This window comes from Lagopus leucura, unplaced genomic scaffold (genome assembly GCF_019238085.1).
Source record: "Lagopus leucura isolate 7727_CA_CO unplaced genomic scaffold, USGS_WTPT01 Super-Scaffold_73, whole genome shotgun sequence".
NCBI classification, from domain to species: Eukaryota; Metazoa; Chordata; class Aves; order Galliformes; family Phasianidae; genus Lagopus; species Lagopus leucura.
The window spans coordinates 436094-452892 of NW_024962252.1; the positions used below are offsets into that span (position 1 = coordinate 436094).

Here is a 16799-nt window from a genome sequence, read left to right on the forward strand (position 1 = left end):
TGTTTGAGAATTTGAGATGGAGTTTTAAGTCTCAGCCAATGCAAGTTGTCTTTGTAGCTGGAAAGTTGGTATCTTGTATTATAAAACCTCAAATAATGTAACTGAAAGATAAGGGTGGAAAATTGTCTTTCCCCCTCATCTTATTGCTTCTTTATTCTTATTTCTTTATTTTTTCAACACTGTGTATAGAATCAACTTTGTTCCTTTTGCTGTATTGATTTCTGTGAAAGTGTGCATTTCCATAGCACTGCAAGAACATTAGAGGATGGAGAGAAGCAAGGTAGCAGGCTTCAGCTTTGGGTCTTGGTACTGCCAAAAAAAATACAAAAATAGAGTAGAGAAAGTATGAATGGGAGGAGGTGGGGGAGGGGGAAGCAAAACAGCCACAAGAATTTACATGGAGAGTTGATGAATGAGTTTCTGTAAACATTTGGTTGCAAAACCGTGAACTTAGGTGACAGTGCCTCTGTACTATCTGTACTTTCCTACCTTTTCCTCTGGAGACTGTGCCCCATTGGAATAATATTTAAAGTTCTTTGAAAGATGGAGCTGTAGTGCTACAAAATACGGCAGCGTATTGATGTCTCTTGCTGAGAGATATGAGAAAATTTGTAATTTAACTCTGTAATTTGCAATGTCGCTCTGGGGAGAAACCCCAAGCCACTGGAACTGCAGAAAACACAGAGGTATTAAATCCCTGGGTATTTCATAATTATCAGATCTGTGGTTCTTAATAATGACGATTAAGCAATTATGCAAAGCCACCTGTAGGTACTTAGAAGCTGGGCTGAATGAAAATTGTAATGCTTTTTAGTAGCTTTTCTACTCTTTTATTGGTAACGTTACAAAACTATAAGAAGTCTGAAACATTTTCCTCAGTGGTAAAAGTTCACATTTTTCTAAGAATCTACAGTATGCCTTTTTAACCAGAGATTCCTTCTCTTCTTTATTCATTAACTTTTTTCTTCAAGTAATAGTTAGATGCTCATCCCATATAACAAAATGACTTTGCTTTTAATAAATATATTCATGTAGAGATGTTAAGCAAACTAGAACAGCAACAAACAGAAAAACAGAAACCCCAGGGCTAGCCAGTTACAAATGGCAAGTATACTCGAGACAGCGTTGAGAAAAAAAGAGTGATGACAGACTGAAAACCATGAGCTGAAGATAAATGCTGTGTAGTGAAAACAGAGGTCATTTGAACCATAGCGTAGGATTCATTTCTGTCTGTATTTCAGTGTAACTGTACATAATTTGATATACAACACTGTCGCTGGATTATAGCCTGGCATGTTTTGGCAGATGCTTTGTGGACCTCAACAACGAAGTATTACCAGTTGTTTTTAGCTGTAGGCATGCTTGAAATGTATGCAGCACAACAGTGCTATTTCATGCAAGGTTGTTTTGTTTTTCTCTCTTTTTTTTGTACACCAGGGTACTGCGGGGCCGACATAAAAGCACTTTGCACTGAGGCTGCCTTGATTGCCCTGAGACGACGCTACCCCCAGATTTATGTGAGCAGTCAGAAGCTACAGCTTGATGTTTCGTCAGTAGTTCTCAGTGCGCAGGATTTTTATCATGCAATGCAGAACATTGTGCCTGCTTCCCAACGTGCTGTGACGTCTTCAGGACACGCATTATCACCTGTGATCAGACCACTGTTGGAACGTACCTTTGCTGACCTTCTTGAGGTTTTACACAAAGTGTTTCCTCACGCTGAGTTCAGCCAGAGTGACAAAAGTGAAGGTATGTGGGTTGTTAGTTCTCTTTCGTCGACTGCTAGCCTACAGCCTGATGTGTGTTTGGTTTAGTGTTATGTTCAAATGTGAATGCAGTTTGCTTGTCTATTGCCTTATTTTTTTTTGCAGATTTTAAGTTGCTGTGCCATTTAATGAACCTATGTGTAATGAACCTATGTAGACCAATATGCTGTAGGTTTCAGTGTCATCTGGAAAAACAAACAAACAAACAAAAACCCCACATCCCTAAGTGAATTACAGCTTAAATGAGAAATAATAGAACATAATCAGATGGTACAAAAACAAACAACAACTAAATAGAGTCTTTCTCAGCATGTTAGGACCTGGAATTGGTGCTCCTGCCTGAGTGTCAATTACGTGTCCTCAATTTTGCTAGTTAGTGGGATAGAAGCAGGCTGCAAAGGAGTTTTATGGGGAGCTCAGAGCTCAGAAGTGGAGAGCGTAGGTTAGACAAGATCCCTGGGCCTGTGGGGTGATCATCTCTTGGATAATGAGGAAGTCCTGATGATTTCCTCACCTTGAAGTGCCTGATACACTTCTGATCCTGGAGCTGTTTCTGCCAGGTTAGCAAGTTGAGAACTATTAGCTATTGTGTCGTTAGCTTTTTTTGCCAAATTAGTGAAGTCCAATGTGCTGAGGGGTCAGAAGTGTGTCAGAACTCTCCTGCAGTGGGAACAGTTACGAGTGTGTTAGTGAAGCAGAGAGTAAAAAGGAACGTGACTGACTGTTTTGACTGGCAGTGATTCAGTAGGTTCTGTGTTTTGTGTTCTTGGAGACATACTTTAATAGTTAGCCTTGTCATTTCTTAAGTTAAATGTTGAAATTACTTTGGTTTTTGATGTTTTTGTATTCTGACATAATATTTTTTACTGTTCATACTTGGAAACGCCTTCATCCCCCTGGCTTTATAAACGCTACTTGTGGTTGTGTGTAATTAACTTGAAAATAGTCTAGTCATGAAGTAGATCTGTGACAGCTATGACTTCTTCTTTCCTGTTCCAGAACACGCTTTCAGACTGCACCCCAGGCAGCTTAGGCTGATCACTGTGCTGGCTGCAGCAGATCCATAGACCAGTTTTTCCTCTGTCCCTTGAATTTCATGTACATGTCAGGCCCTTTGTTGAATCGTTTCATTGGCAAACTCGTTTAAAAACATATTTTTGTTGGGTTACTTTTCTGCTGACTGAAACAGCTGAAGATTTCGAGAGTGGAGATGGCCTGAGGTGGGGTCAGGGAGTGGTGGAGCTTTGGGAAGGGATGCTTGCAGTTGTGGTTAGATCGCATTCTGTTCTCTTGAAACCAGAATGGTGTAAGAAATTTGTCTCCCTTCATACTTCTTACCTTTTGGTAATGCTCAGTTTGGATACTATTGTTATTAAAGAATTGAATTAAAAACCCCTCTCTGTTATAAAGTTCTATTTGAGAATATTTAGTGCATGAGCGTAGGAGATACCCTGTGGGTATACATCTGGTATAGCAAAAATCTTGCATCTTGAGTTCTGCAGTGCTCCAAGAGTTAGGAGGTCTACATTCAATTGGTTTGAAGTGAAGGAAAGGACATGGTTTAGTGAGAACTATTGGCAATAGGTGGATGGTTGGACTGGATGATCTTGTAGGTCTTTTCCAACCTTGGTGTTTCTGTGATTCTGTGAAGGGCTTCTGTCTTTGCCCTGAGTTAGATATCCAGCAGCTTTTCCTAATACTTGTGGATATGGGCTTGTTCTTGGCACCGGACTGAGGTTTGTAGGCCTTCATTATCTTCACTTTATGAGGCATGCTTGTCAAAAATGTGACTGCATTGCTGTTTGCCAAGAGACTTGTCATGTCCTCATCAAATACTTTTGTTGTCTCAACACTTTTTCCTGGGACTGTATGTGTGGATGGATAGCTGTTAGGTGGCATCTCTGTCCTACACTGTCAGTGCTGCCTTTATTGGTTCAGGGTAGTAGTACATGTGCTGTGGTGGGTCAGATATTTGAGACTAACTCTTGTATCTCTTTATTTCATGTCTTTTTTTCACAGCACTCCATTTTTCTAAATGGCTGTGGCCAACTTGGAGTGTTGCTGAGGTCTCTGGTGATTACCCTGCAACAGCAGTGTGCAGCTGTGGCTGAGCTGCTCTCAAGCTTGCCCATCCATTAGAGTATTTTGTTGACCTCTGCACTTCTCTTGCTGACCATTTTCACCCTGTTCATGCAAACTGATTTTGCTGAGGGAGTGAAGATGGTTTTTTGAAGTTAACATGAAATAAATTCCTTTCCAAGGAGCAAATAAAGATCTCATAGCAGTTGATTTTCCATTATCTTATGGCAGCAGTTTATTCTTTATCCCGCTGTAGCCATGGTAGTTAATTTAGCAGAACCTAATTTTCAAAAGGGTCTTCTGTCAACTGGTTGTTTTGGTTTACTGCCATGCTTACATTTTTTGCAGTTTTTTTGTCCCCAGAGGCTGTCTTTAGAATGTAATCAGTCTTTTAGCTTTTCGTTTCTGAAGGACTATGTAGAAATTACCTCATCATGTTGATGCATTAGCAAAGGAATTAAAATAGATTGAAGTACAGAATATGAACTCAGGATTAGCTGCGTTGATTGTAGTAGTTTCATTTGTGGTGTTTGTTTTTTTGTTTGTTTGTTTTGACAGATTGTCAGAGTGTGGGAAACAATTCCTTGTAAACACACATTGTCCACGTGGTGATGCAGAGAGTAATTTTGGAAGAAGTGTACCTGTAAAAGTTGGGTCACCAGTATGAAAGAAATAAATACAAAATTCTTTATAGTCTGAGGAATTAAAAATTTCATAACTTCATCCTTGAAAAATCTCTGACAGTAAAATGAAATTAAATGAAGCAATTCATAGCGAGTTAAACATTTTTTTGTTTGTGAGATTGTTCTGCTTGCTGGCTTGAAGAGTAAATTTGTAATTATTAGACTTCTGCAATATTTAATTTGCTTTTTTTTTTTGAAAGTATTTATTATTCTGTTCTTACATTTTGACAGTTATATTTTTTTTCCTACTCTTGAAAATAAGTGTTGTAATTGAAGAAAATTGTAATGCCTTTTCTTGTTTGTTGTGAGTATAAGTGATGAGACTAATTAATGTATTTCTTGGGAACAGATGTACCAAGTCTAATATTAGATGATAGTGAAGATGAGAATGCTTCATCAATTTTTGAGACGAGCTGTCCCTCAGGATCACCAAAGAAACAGTCATCAGCTGCTATACATAAACCCTACCTTCATTTTACAATGTGAGTGTTTCTCTAACTGTCTCTAACCAGATGGATGAAATTATGGCACTCTTAGATCAGTAGAGGTAATAAAGGTGTGGTGGCAATGCTGTTCTGTGTGAGGAAAAATAAAACTGCATGGATTAGAGGTTTTAGATTGAAATGCTCTTAGGTAAGGCCACGTCCTGAACGCAGCAATCAGAAATGGCTTGGAACAGATGGATTTGTCTTAGAAGTAAGGATCTTAACAGCAATTCTCAATTGTAACAAGCAGTATTGATTTGAAATACCACACATTGGGAAAAGAGATATTGAGGAATATTTCCCTAGGCTGGAGCTGTGGGGTGACCTGAGAGCAGCCTTTCAGCTCCTAAAGAGGAGCTGCAGAAAAGAAAGGGACAGGCTTTTTAGCAGGGTCTGTGGTGACAGAACAAGGGGAAATGGTTTCAAGCTCAGGAAGGGTGGGTTTAGGTTAAATGTGAGGAAAAAAATCGCTTACAGTAAAGGAGTGAGGCACTGCAACAGATTGCCCAGTGATGTGGTTGATGTCCCATCCCTGGAGACTTTCAAGTCCAGGCTGTGTCAGGCTCTGGGCAGCCTCATCTAGCTGTGGTGTCCCTGTTCATTGCAGGGCAGTTGGACTAAATGGCCCTCAGAGGTCCCTTCCAACTCTAAGGATTCTATGATTCTGTGATTTTTGAGGGTTAAATTTAGAGGCTTACTTTGTAGGAAACATTACGATGGCAGTAGAGATTTGCTTTGTCTTGGTCTGAAGCACTGTTGAGCTTCAGTGTATGCAATTGTTTGGTTAAATGATAAAAATGTTTTGAGGTTTTTTAACATAGCTTTTCCTTGTTTTTCTTGGAAAGTTTTTGGGAAGTGGGAATTTGGAAAGATTGTGTGAAATTTGGCTGAATCCTTTCTGTTTAATTTGAATTGCCTACAGTAATTAACTGTAAAGTAACATTTCTTTGGTTTTTAGTTAGAACTGTTTTAGCCTATGTTCCGTAGCTTCTCTGGGGAGTTTGCTTAATAAAGAAAATGAGGTTAGGAGAACTGCTCAGTAGTAGTACTGTTCAGTAGAGCCATCTTGTGGAAAAATGCTAAATTTTTTTCTGCTAAAAAGTGATGCCAGGGCAGCATTTATGGAAATCTACACTTAAAAATAAGGATATAATTTAAATTCTCTGAGAAGCGTGTGGTCAAGTTTTTAATACTAAATTTAATTTAATACCAAATTTCTTACATGAACTCCTTCTTAGGATGTCTTCTATGTAGCAAGAATGAAAATAAGGTTTATCTTTGCAGTCTTTCTGCTCTCATAAAATAAACTTAGTAAAAGAGTAGAACATGAACGGTGATTTTTGTTAAATCCTATTTCTTAAATTACAACACATTACATTCTTCTTGGAAATCTTAGGTATTATTTTTGGAGGATGAGTTTATTAACTTGAAATTTCTGAGGTTACTGTAGAGATACATGAGCTTGATGTGACCAAATAGATATCTTGCCTGAAAGTCCATTTATGTGAAAGTATGTTCATATGATGTATAAGTTTAACATGTGCACATTTTTGCAGATGAATTTGAATAAAATTGTTGTGAAATTCAAGCAGTAGACGAGGCTTGAGTTACTTAGAGCTGAATTAGTGCTGAAGTATTTTACAGTTTGTTGAATCTTTTTAGGCAGTTGTAGGAAGTTGTCCATTACTTGGTCTTTTGGATTCTTAGCAAACGAAAGACCCAAAACAAATACCCAGGCTTGAAGCAGTGATTGAGGTTATATGTATTTCCATTGGTAACAGTGGCATGTTCATTCTAACTGTTGTCTGTTACAGGTCAGCTTATCACCAGCCAACCTCTTACCGACCGAGATTACTGCTAACTGGAGAGAGGGGTTCGGGTCAGACTTCACACCTTGCTCCAGCACTATTGCACACTCTTGAAAAGTTCTCTGTACACAGGCTAGATCTGCCAGCACTTTATTCAGTCAGTGCCAAAACACCTGAAGAATCGTGTGCACAGGTGACATTTAAAATTCTCTTCTAATAGGTAACTGATGTAATTCTGGAACGGGTCTGTAGCATCTAAATAATGGCAGCTGAGTGGTGTGTTAGGTAAAAGCCAGGTTTTCATAGGCATGTTTTAAATATAGATCTCTCTAGATGGATATTCAGATCTCTGTTGACTAGTAAGAGTAATCATGTTTTTAACATGACTGCTCAGGCGCAAACCTTATCTCAAGTAAATTGAATCTGGGTTTTTGGTTCCGGATTTTCATTTTTGTTAGTTTATGTGTAAATTGTTGTGTTGTGGACTTATGCTCAATTACTTAAGTGTGTGGTGAATTTTATGGTGTGTAAGGATAGCAAGCCAGTTTAATTTTCATATTGATAGTTCAATCTTGACAAGTTTTTAAAACATACATGACAAGAAGTATTTTTGTAGGGCCTACCACAAGGATGTAAAATAACTGAATGATACAGCTAACAATTGCAAACAGTTGCTTAGAAAGCTTTAATTATTAGATAATGTTAATTTACTGGAGGATTTGTATACCAAGTATTACCAACGCAACTCATTTCCTAGTCTGCAAGAGTTCTGCTTCTCATGGGGGATAACAACGATTTTAGTTGAACATCACTGTTACTTTTAATTAGATCTTTCGTGAAGCTCGAAGAACAGTACCAAGTATTGTTTACATGCCTCAGATTGGTGATTGGTGGGAAGCTGTCAGTGAAACTGTGAGAGCTACTTTTCTAACCTTGCTGCAAGATATACCATCTTTCTCCCCTATATTTCTGCTGTCTACCTCTGAGTCCATGTACAGTGAATTGCCTGAAGAGGTAAGTTGATTGTGGGAGGGCAGGGTTATTATGGATGCATGTGCTATTCAACATGTTCTGATCACATGAAAACATTGTTTTGTGCTGTTTTTCAAACTTTACAGAAAATTACCAATTTTATTATAATGAGGGAGGTACTTCCACATTACTGACAATCAGAATCTCCACACTATTTTGCTGAGGCGGCCAAGTTCTTGAACTATACTTGCTGTTTAGAAATGACATAGTTCCTTTAAAGTGTTGATGGATTCAACCCATTGTGGGCTTGTTCTCTGGTCTGCTGTTGAAGGCAATGATGGAATTCCAGTAGCATGTATGGAGTGGAGTTGATTTTCTTCATAGTGGCTGGTATAATGTTGTGTTTTGCATTTAGGAGGGGAAGAGTGTTGAAAACTCTCCAACTTTTCAGCTATCAAGCAGGATAAGGGTGCAAAAGGAGCTGGGAGAGAGCAGGACCTCTGTAGCTGACCCAAACTGGACAAAGGGATGTTGTTCTATGCGCACTGCTGGCACATGTCCAGCTTTTCATCCTCTGGGACCCCCAAGTCTTTCTCCACAGGGCCTTCTTCCTCCTGTTTGTAGACATACCTGGGATTGCCCCAATGCAGGCGCGACACCTTGCACTTGGCCTTGTTGAACCTCATTAGGTTCATGTGGGCCCGCTTCTTAAACCTGTCCAGGTCCCTCTGGATGGCATCCCTTCCTTCAGTGTACACAGATTTGGGTAGAGTTTCCTATCTTCTCTAATGTGGTTAATTGTGGAAAAGTTTGTGACGAGCATTTTTGTATGGTTGCTAATTATGTCACTTTGAGTGGAGGCTCAGTTTTTACACAGCATTATTTTCTTTTATAGGTGAAATGTATTTTCAGAATCCAATATGAAGAGGTTTTTTATATTCAGAAACCAAGTGAAGAAGACAGATTACGATTTTTCAGAGGATTAATTCTTGATGAGGCTGCAATGCCCCCACCAAGAAGGAAACAGGCTGGTAAACTAAATTACAGTAAAGCCAATAATAATGTGATCTCAGTGTTTTGTTTTCTGATTCCTTTTCTGATGCTGATTTCTTTTCAGAAGGCACGAGTAACTGACAGCTAGTGTAGGTAATAGGTGGCAATGTTTCTGTACCCAGAAAGTTTATTTGGAGGAGGATTGGAGGAATTGCAGTTACTGGTTTTAGAAAATGGGGGGGCTGTGGGACTAAGAGTTCATTGATGGTTGGTTGGTGAGACCCATTAAATACGTAGTGAATTTGGAGGGGCATCATCATAAAATATGCTGTCGTTAATACTTCTGTTGTCTGACTTCTTGTTTTTTTTCCCTAGCTCTTCGTGCTATGGAAGTTCTTCCTCTTGCACTGCCGTCTCCTGCCCGTGAGCTGTCGGAAGCAGAAAAACAACGAATGGAGGACCAGGAAGAGAACACGTTGAGAGAGCTGCGGTTGTTTCTCAGGGATGTAACCAAGAGGCTGGCGACAGACAAACGCTTTAACATCTTCAGCAAACCGGTGGATATTGAAGAGGTCTTGTTTCAGTGATGTGCAAACAATGAAGTTGAAGTTACTAGAAAAAGAGTGTCAATTGAAAAAGGAAATGGAGAAGTGAATAATTAAAATGAATGTTTTAGCTGTAATCTTTCCTATCTAGGCTGTTAGTTTTAGCTGGCGAGACGGTCACAGCCACATCAATTGAGATGCAAGGAGTTTGAGAATGTTCTTTGTACCAGTAACCTGTAGGAAGCTGTGCTTTCCTGTCAGTTTTCCAACTAAAAGTAGCATTTAAAAATGCCACTCCCATCCCTGCCAGTGCTTCTGAAATATTTGGAAGCATAAATACTATTCTTTAATAAAAGCTTTTAGAGCATAATAGTCCTGTAGGCATGATAGTATTGGAAAAGCAATCTGTGTGTTCTGTAATGTAGCAAGCATTAATAGTATTGTTGAATAATTTCAGCAGTAATGCTTACAGATGCCATTAATTGCAGATGGTAGCACTTTATAAGGCATTTGCTGGATGATTATATAGTGTGCACACCTAACTGATCAGATGGCTCCATCTGCAAATCTATTTTCAGATGCTTGTATAAGAAAAGGATGTGGTTTAGCCTGACTTAAAAATCAAATGCTGCAAGTCTGGTAGTTAGGATTGTTTGTCTTTTGTTTCTCATGAAACATGTCTATTAGCAGATACTACGAGTCAAATATGAGATCTTTGCAGTACAGCACTGTAGAAAATGAGTTTGCATTGTAAATTTCACACGCCTAAATAGCATATTTTTTTTGTCTCATGCAGTCCTCTTAGTGGGAGCTTTCCTCAGTCTTGTGTAGCTGTTTTTGTTGGAAAGCTGTTTGAAAGACTGAGGAGCTCTTCAATAAGGCATTTCAGTGTGAGCATGGTCAAAGGAGTATTTTTATTATGAAACTGCTCAGGAGCCATTGCAGCTTGATCTGGATATGTGTGTAACTGCTCAGTATTTTGGCAGCTACCATCATACGTGGGTGATTTCAAAAGAAAAAAAGCAATGCTGTTTCTGAGGCTGCCAGTGTTTCTAATTGATTGCAACCTTAATTGCAGTGAGACATGCACCTATAGGATTTTTCTGCCTTGAAGTAAATAACAAATTAATAGTTTTTTTTTTTTTTATGAACTTTGTTACAGCAGCTGTGCTGATACATTTGACTGTCAAGCTTGAGCCCCTTATGGTACCATTAATTATGTAAAATATTTTCAGTGTGCCCTAGTGGAAGCTGAATTTCCATTTGTGAGCTAAGCTTGTAGTAAGCTGTGAACTCTACAGAAGGGCAGTCTAAAGAGAACGTATTATGTCAAAGTTACTGTCTTCGATCAATAGAACCTGACTTTTCTAAAAAATAAAATTGATTGAAGGAACTAATTAATCACATATACTTACAAGTTGGTAATTTGACTGTTCAGTTTAATGAGAAGTTTACTGAAAACTTGAACAACACACAGTTTTCCTCATTTTTCTTTGGGTGAAGCTTCTTGTTTTCTCTTTCCAGCTCAAGATAGTGTTATAACAGTCACAAAAAAAACCTAGAAATAAAAATGCATTTAGATAAAATGCTGTGCCTCAAAAACACCATCAGCTCCATTTTAGAGAAACTGAAGAAACTGGAAGTCCTGTTAAAACTTTGACTTTTAACATAGTTTTTCTTTTATTACTGAAACTGTTTAGTTATTGTGTTGGGGCTAAGCATGTGGAATGAATAAGGCTACAAAGATATGAAACTAGCAGTGTTCAAATACAGTCCTTTGTCATTTTTGTGTGCTGTTTGATTGCAGGTTTCAGATTACCTTGAAGTTATCAAAGAGCCAATGGACCTGTCAACAGTAATAACCAAAATTGATAAACACAACTACTTAACAGCCAAGGATTTCCTAACAGATATTGATCTGATATGCAGCAATGCATTGGAGTACAATCCAGACAAAGATCCTGGAGGTAAGATCTGCTTCATTTTGGCTTTCCTAAATTGAAAGCGTGGTACTTAATCACATGTTCAGTTACTATTCTAGTCTCTAAATAAGCTGCATGCTTTATTATAATTAAGACAAACAAGCAAATTTCCTAAGTGTCTGTGCTTTTAGTGTTCTAAGGCACTTGGAGCACTGGGGGACGTTACAAGAGCTACAGCACTTAGAGTTGTTCTCTAATAAATTAGGTTTTGTAGCTCCTTTTAAAATTCAATAGCTCATTTTCATTGAATTGACTTTGCATATGCAACAAAAGCCAGTGTGATTTGGAGAGCTGCGGAGAGAATACTACACACAATCTGGCAGTGGTCTGCTTTTATTTTCTCATTGGCTTAAAATGTGAAATGCACCTACAGAAATTAAGAAATGTCTGTCTGGGGATGGAAATAAAGTGAGATAGATCATCAGGCAAGGAAGTTGCTGCAGCTGGTTAGGAGAGATTTAGAAGGTTTGGTCTCTACAGTGTCACACTGTGCTTTCAATTAAGGCAGAATTTGTGGAATGAAGTGCATGGGAAACTGTTCATACTGAAAGGAAAGAGCATATTTTATACTCTTTGCAGGGGCCACCTTATTGTGAATATTGTTAAAAGAAAGCCTTTCATTTGGCAGCTTTCAGAATCATCAAGAAAACATTTAAAATGCAAAAGCAACGTCCTTTTAATGTAGTTTTATTTTATATTTGTGATACCAGAAGTCTGACTCTGTCTGTAGACCAATGCATTTAAGTGTTTTATGAAATAATTTTACCAGGTTATAGCCTGATTACGTGTATTTTTTAACTCAAATTTTTGATGTTATTCTTTCCCATTCTCCTGTACTTCTGAGCTGTAAGCTGAATGCTGAGAGCACTAATCCTCTTGGGTGGTTATTTTGAAAAGCATGTTGTAATTCTGAAATTGTTTTGCACGGTTTAGTTCCCGTAATGTCAGATCCTAGCTTTGCAAAGCCAGGGTCATGTGAGAAGAATTGCCTTGCATTTGTGTAGCTGTGAAGCCTCAAGTAGAGGGTTTTTCATGTTTCATGTGCCTTCTGAACGTAGTGCTAGTTCCTAGCTTTTGAAAAGAAACCTTTCTTTGATTTATGGATGCTTTTTGTATTACAGCTAAAAAAAAATAATACACTGGTAGAATTCAGCAAATGATTCAGTGTGTTCTTGGTAACACTGCTTAAGGACTTCTAATGTGTAATTACGAGATAATCAAAGCCTTGATGGGCATATGGGATTCTCTGAGTATCTCTGAATGTGCCTGCTCACATAGTGAGGGCTGGGAGTGACACCTCCTGCATGTGACCGACATGTTTTTGACTTAATGATGGGCTTTGGGAAAAATTGGCATTAATTCACACCTTTTGTTCTCCTTTTTTAGGCCTTTTGGATCTGTGAGCTTGGTTGCTCAGTTCTGGGAAATATAGTCTGAAGAGGTTCTTGAAGTTGTAGAGCAGGTCTCTCTACCTCCAAAGAACAGATTTGGAGGTCAGGTCTTCTAGGAATCGTGACATGAATCTCAAGTTTGGTGTGGCAGAAACTTGAAATAGCAAAGGCAGCTTGGGCAGAATGTAGAGTTGGAACTTTTCATTGAGCTTAACCAAAGAGAAGAGCTTTAGGAAACACGCCTAGGGAGCCAAAATAGGAGCATTTTAGTTTTTTCCTTATGTCAGGATTAAATGAGGAGAAATGGATCTGGCTGTTCCTAGGTTAAGTTTGTGATTGTAGCTTCTCAACTTTGAGAAGGCAGTTGAAAGATAGTTCTGTCTTCTGCATTGTCACAGATTGATTATATATTGTCCTTCTGGCATGTAAGATGTCATGAGTTTTTGTATGAATACACTGCTGGAACAGTACATCATTTCTATTCTGAGTAGGCATTATATGTGTTCAAATCCATTAACTGATTATAAAGCTATAAAAAAATCCATTAACTGATCATTAAGCTATAAACATTCATATTTTTAAAGCTGGGCTTATATCCTTCCTCTGTCTCATGCATGAATTTGCAAAAGTATCATACTGTACCTGGTTCTGTTCTGTCATTCAGTTTGGAAAGGCAATTGGAGTAAACAGTTCATATACTGAATACAAAGGCTCAAAACTGGATTCTTTTTGTTCTTTTAAAATTTATTTTTCTATACAGTTGCAGATAGATCTCAACAAGAGAATCTTTCTTTTTCCCCTCCATTATTTGACCATTTTTTCCATTCTTCAGGAACGGGAACAACCTTTGTGTATTAGACAGATTAGTATTTGCATCTGCAAAACGTCTGTGGGAAAGTCTTGCCTATCACAGGGTGTGAGAAAAGAAGTATTTCAGTCAAATGTTCCCTTCAAAAGATGCAAAATAGCATTTGCCATTTCAGTAAAATATTGGTGTAGACTTGGGAATCTGTGCCCAAGAGATTGTTTGATAGAATACGGTTGGTGGTATGGTCATCTGTGGTCGTGTGATTCAACTTGTGCTTACATTCATGGTGCTTTTTGGTAGGTTTATATAAAAACCTATTGTGTTAAATGCAAGTATGACATGTTAATGTGACTCTACAAACCTGGTTTTGGGGAAGGCTATTTCAACAGTAAGCTTCTAATCAATATCAAGAACCCAACTTAAACTCCATGTAGAGCTTTGATCACTATGGAGGCTTTTTTTCCCCCCTCCTTTTAGTAGGTTGTTTTGTATTTTATTTCCTGACTGACTTACACATCAACAAACTGCAGATGTTTATTTGTGATCACAAATCAAGATGCTCCACAAGTATATGTGTGTTAAAGAAAAGAAAAGGAATAAATCTGCTTTCCAGTCAATTAAAGCAGTAGTAGATTTCCTCAGAAAACATACTGAGGGCTTGATTGGGCTGGATGTTGGTATTATTTTTGACTCAGCTGCCCTCTCATCTGTAAAATATACTGTTTCTAGATTTATAAACCTTGTTTAATAAATGTTCATTGATACTCTTAATTGTTGTACTTAGTAATTATTAAAACAGATTAAATATGCTAATTATATAATACGTTGTAGAGATTAATGTTGGTGTTTGCTGTATAAGTACATCCATCAGCTGGAAAAAGCAATTCAGTGTGGATGAATTGACAAATTAAATATGTTTGTGCTAAAAGTAAATGGTGTTGTAGATTTCACTGAAAAGCAGCATTCTAGATGTCAGTTTTCTCCACATATGGCTTAACTTGCTAAGTCAAAATTACTTCTCAAATACAGCAACAGCAATGGAAGAATTTCTTTTGTGTATTTCAAAGAGACTTTGGCCAGTTTTTCTGGAGCAGGTCAAAATGAGAAATAACTATTCGTTATCAACAGGAATCTGGTGAAGCATGAGATGGAATTTTATAGCATTTGTTGAAGAAAAATTAAACAATTAAGAAAAAGAAAAAAAAAATAAAGTAAGGAATGTAGTCCTGATGTGCCGTACGAATTCAGAGGGTGTCCAGTACGATTTTGCTGACAATAGATGGATGTTACCCCCTTAGGGAGTGAATTTGTTCCTGGACAAGTCTCTTGTTACTTGGGGCACTCTTATTGCACTCCATGATTCTGTGTAGATCTGCCTGGGGGAACTGGCGACACCTGCTGGTTCTCGTGAGTTTTGAAGAGCTGCGAGTTGATTTATGTTCATCTTTTGCCTTTGTTTAGAAATGCCACTATTGAGTAAATTAACAGTTTGTACTTCTGAGAACTACTATATTTTTAGCATTGCTGGGTTGGAATTTTTGAGCACGCTGTTATTGATCCATGTACATTTTCATGTACTTCTGTTTTCCAGCTCCATCTATATCAGTGTTGTCATATACAGAACAAACTTACGTAGAAATGATAAGTCTTTTACTAATTGTGATTAAAATTAATAAGTGTTCTGTCTTGTTTTCTAGATAAAATAATAAGACATAGAGCTTGTACTTTGAAGGACACTGCTCATGCTATCATTGCTGCTGAACTGGATCCAGAATTTAATAAGATGTGTGAAGAAATCAAGGAAGCAAGAAGAAAAAGAGGTATGTTTAGCTTCATTTATCATAACAGAACATAAATAGGATAGAAGACAATTACAAATGCCCACATAAAAAATTAAATTTAAAATGGAAAATGGAGTGCATGTCAGTCTCGGGCAGTACCTGGTAAAGGATGGCTGAGCTTGAAACTTGTCTACTTTTCCCAGCTGTGTGAGTTTATCTGATAAAACACTGTCCTTTACAAAAGAGGAATGCAGTGCCTGTGGCTACAGAAAGCAGTGTTGAACGCAGTGAACAGGTAGATAGGCACTGGCACTGCTGTGCTAATTGAAGGTGTGGTGGCACCAGAGCTGTGTTCTAGAAATGCAATGCATTAACAATTAAGATTTGGGAGAATACCATTTAAAACACTGTATTTTCAGTTCAGCCTGGCATGTGTCCAAGTGTACTTTTGGTGATAATACATTGACTTTTTGGATTAGGAAATGTCTGTTAAATCCACCCTGAGGAGAGAAATGAGATTGACAGTCTAATAATCCGGAATCAGGAAATACAGCCCCCTCTGTTGGGGCACTGACTTCATTTTTGTTCATATTAGTGCAGGTGTGTTCAGCTTGTAGTTCATAGACCCCCAAGTCTATGGACAGCTCTAACGTTGACCACAGTAGGTAACTGAAAGCCCAGATGTGCTCTCAGAACGGCTTCATTTACAGGAGAAATTCTGTACCTCCATGATTTATTTTTTTCTGAAAATTGAGAAAGGTTGAAAACTTCTAAACTGTAATGTTAGGAGAAAAAAAAAAAAAAAAAGAAAAAGAAAAAGAAAAATCCAGCTTTCTTAATGCCTGCTTGTTTCAGTAATTCTGGCTTTGCCTTCCAAAGCGTTTACTGCTTCAACTCCTGCTTTGGAAAAAAAACAAAACCAACCAACCAAGAGCTAAGAAAAACTTGCATTATTAGATTTCTGAATTGGCTATGACCACTCTTGTTTTTGCAGGTTTCTGAAATACTTTTGTCAGTAGGTTGAAGACCCTTTATTAATAAATTTCCTTGAACTAAGCAAGTGTCTATAGGCTTTCTCTTCAGCTTTCAGTGGATGCTGTTCCACTTATTTTCCAATTCAGTCGTGTATTTTTGTTTAATCCTGTTTGAGTTTCCAATGTGCATCTGAAATTGTAATTCACTGTGGTAGTAAATTTGAACTAATACTTTTCTATACTTTTCTGTTAAAAGGATGTTCACAATTCTGGCCTTAGTATCACACTGAGAGCTATGCTCAGTTAATTATCCACTGTGAGTTCCTCGTGATTGCTGAAGGTTATTTCTTCTGAGGTTAAAGTTAGCTGTATATAAGGGTCTGGTGTTACAGAGAGCAACTAGAGTTTGTAGTTGCTGCTTGCAGATTTCTCAAGAGCTAATCCACTAGCAGCTCAATTTTCATTTAAACCTGAAGAGGTAAAAGTAGTATTGCAGTCACAGATTGAGCTGGAGTGGTGAATGTGACCATCA

General features: G+C 37.9%; 1 protein-coding gene across 4 annotated transcripts in view; it reads left to right on the forward strand.

Annotated features, from left to right (window-relative positions):
- ATAD2B (ATPase family AAA domain containing 2B) overlaps nt 1-16799 on the forward strand; it is a 68791-nt gene that overhangs the window by 34838 nt on the left and 17154 nt on the right. For 3 of the 4 annotated variants that reach the window (XM_042882167.1, XM_042882175.1, XM_042882193.1), the window contains exons 16-23: nt 1438-1749; nt 4878-5010; nt 6828-7014; nt 7650-7835; nt 8689-8824; nt 9162-9358; nt 11139-11298; nt 15210-15332. In XM_042882167.1, coding sequence (XP_042738101.1) covers nt 1438-1749; nt 4878-5010; nt 6828-7014; nt 7650-7835; nt 8689-8824; nt 9162-9358; nt 11139-11298; nt 15210-15332 — 1434 coding nt within the window. The remainder of the gene's footprint in view (nt 1-1437; nt 1750-4877; nt 5011-6827; nt 7015-7649; nt 7836-8688; nt 8825-9161; nt 9359-11138; nt 11299-15209; nt 15333-16799) is intronic. The other variant, XM_042882184.1, reaches the window with a different exon arrangement.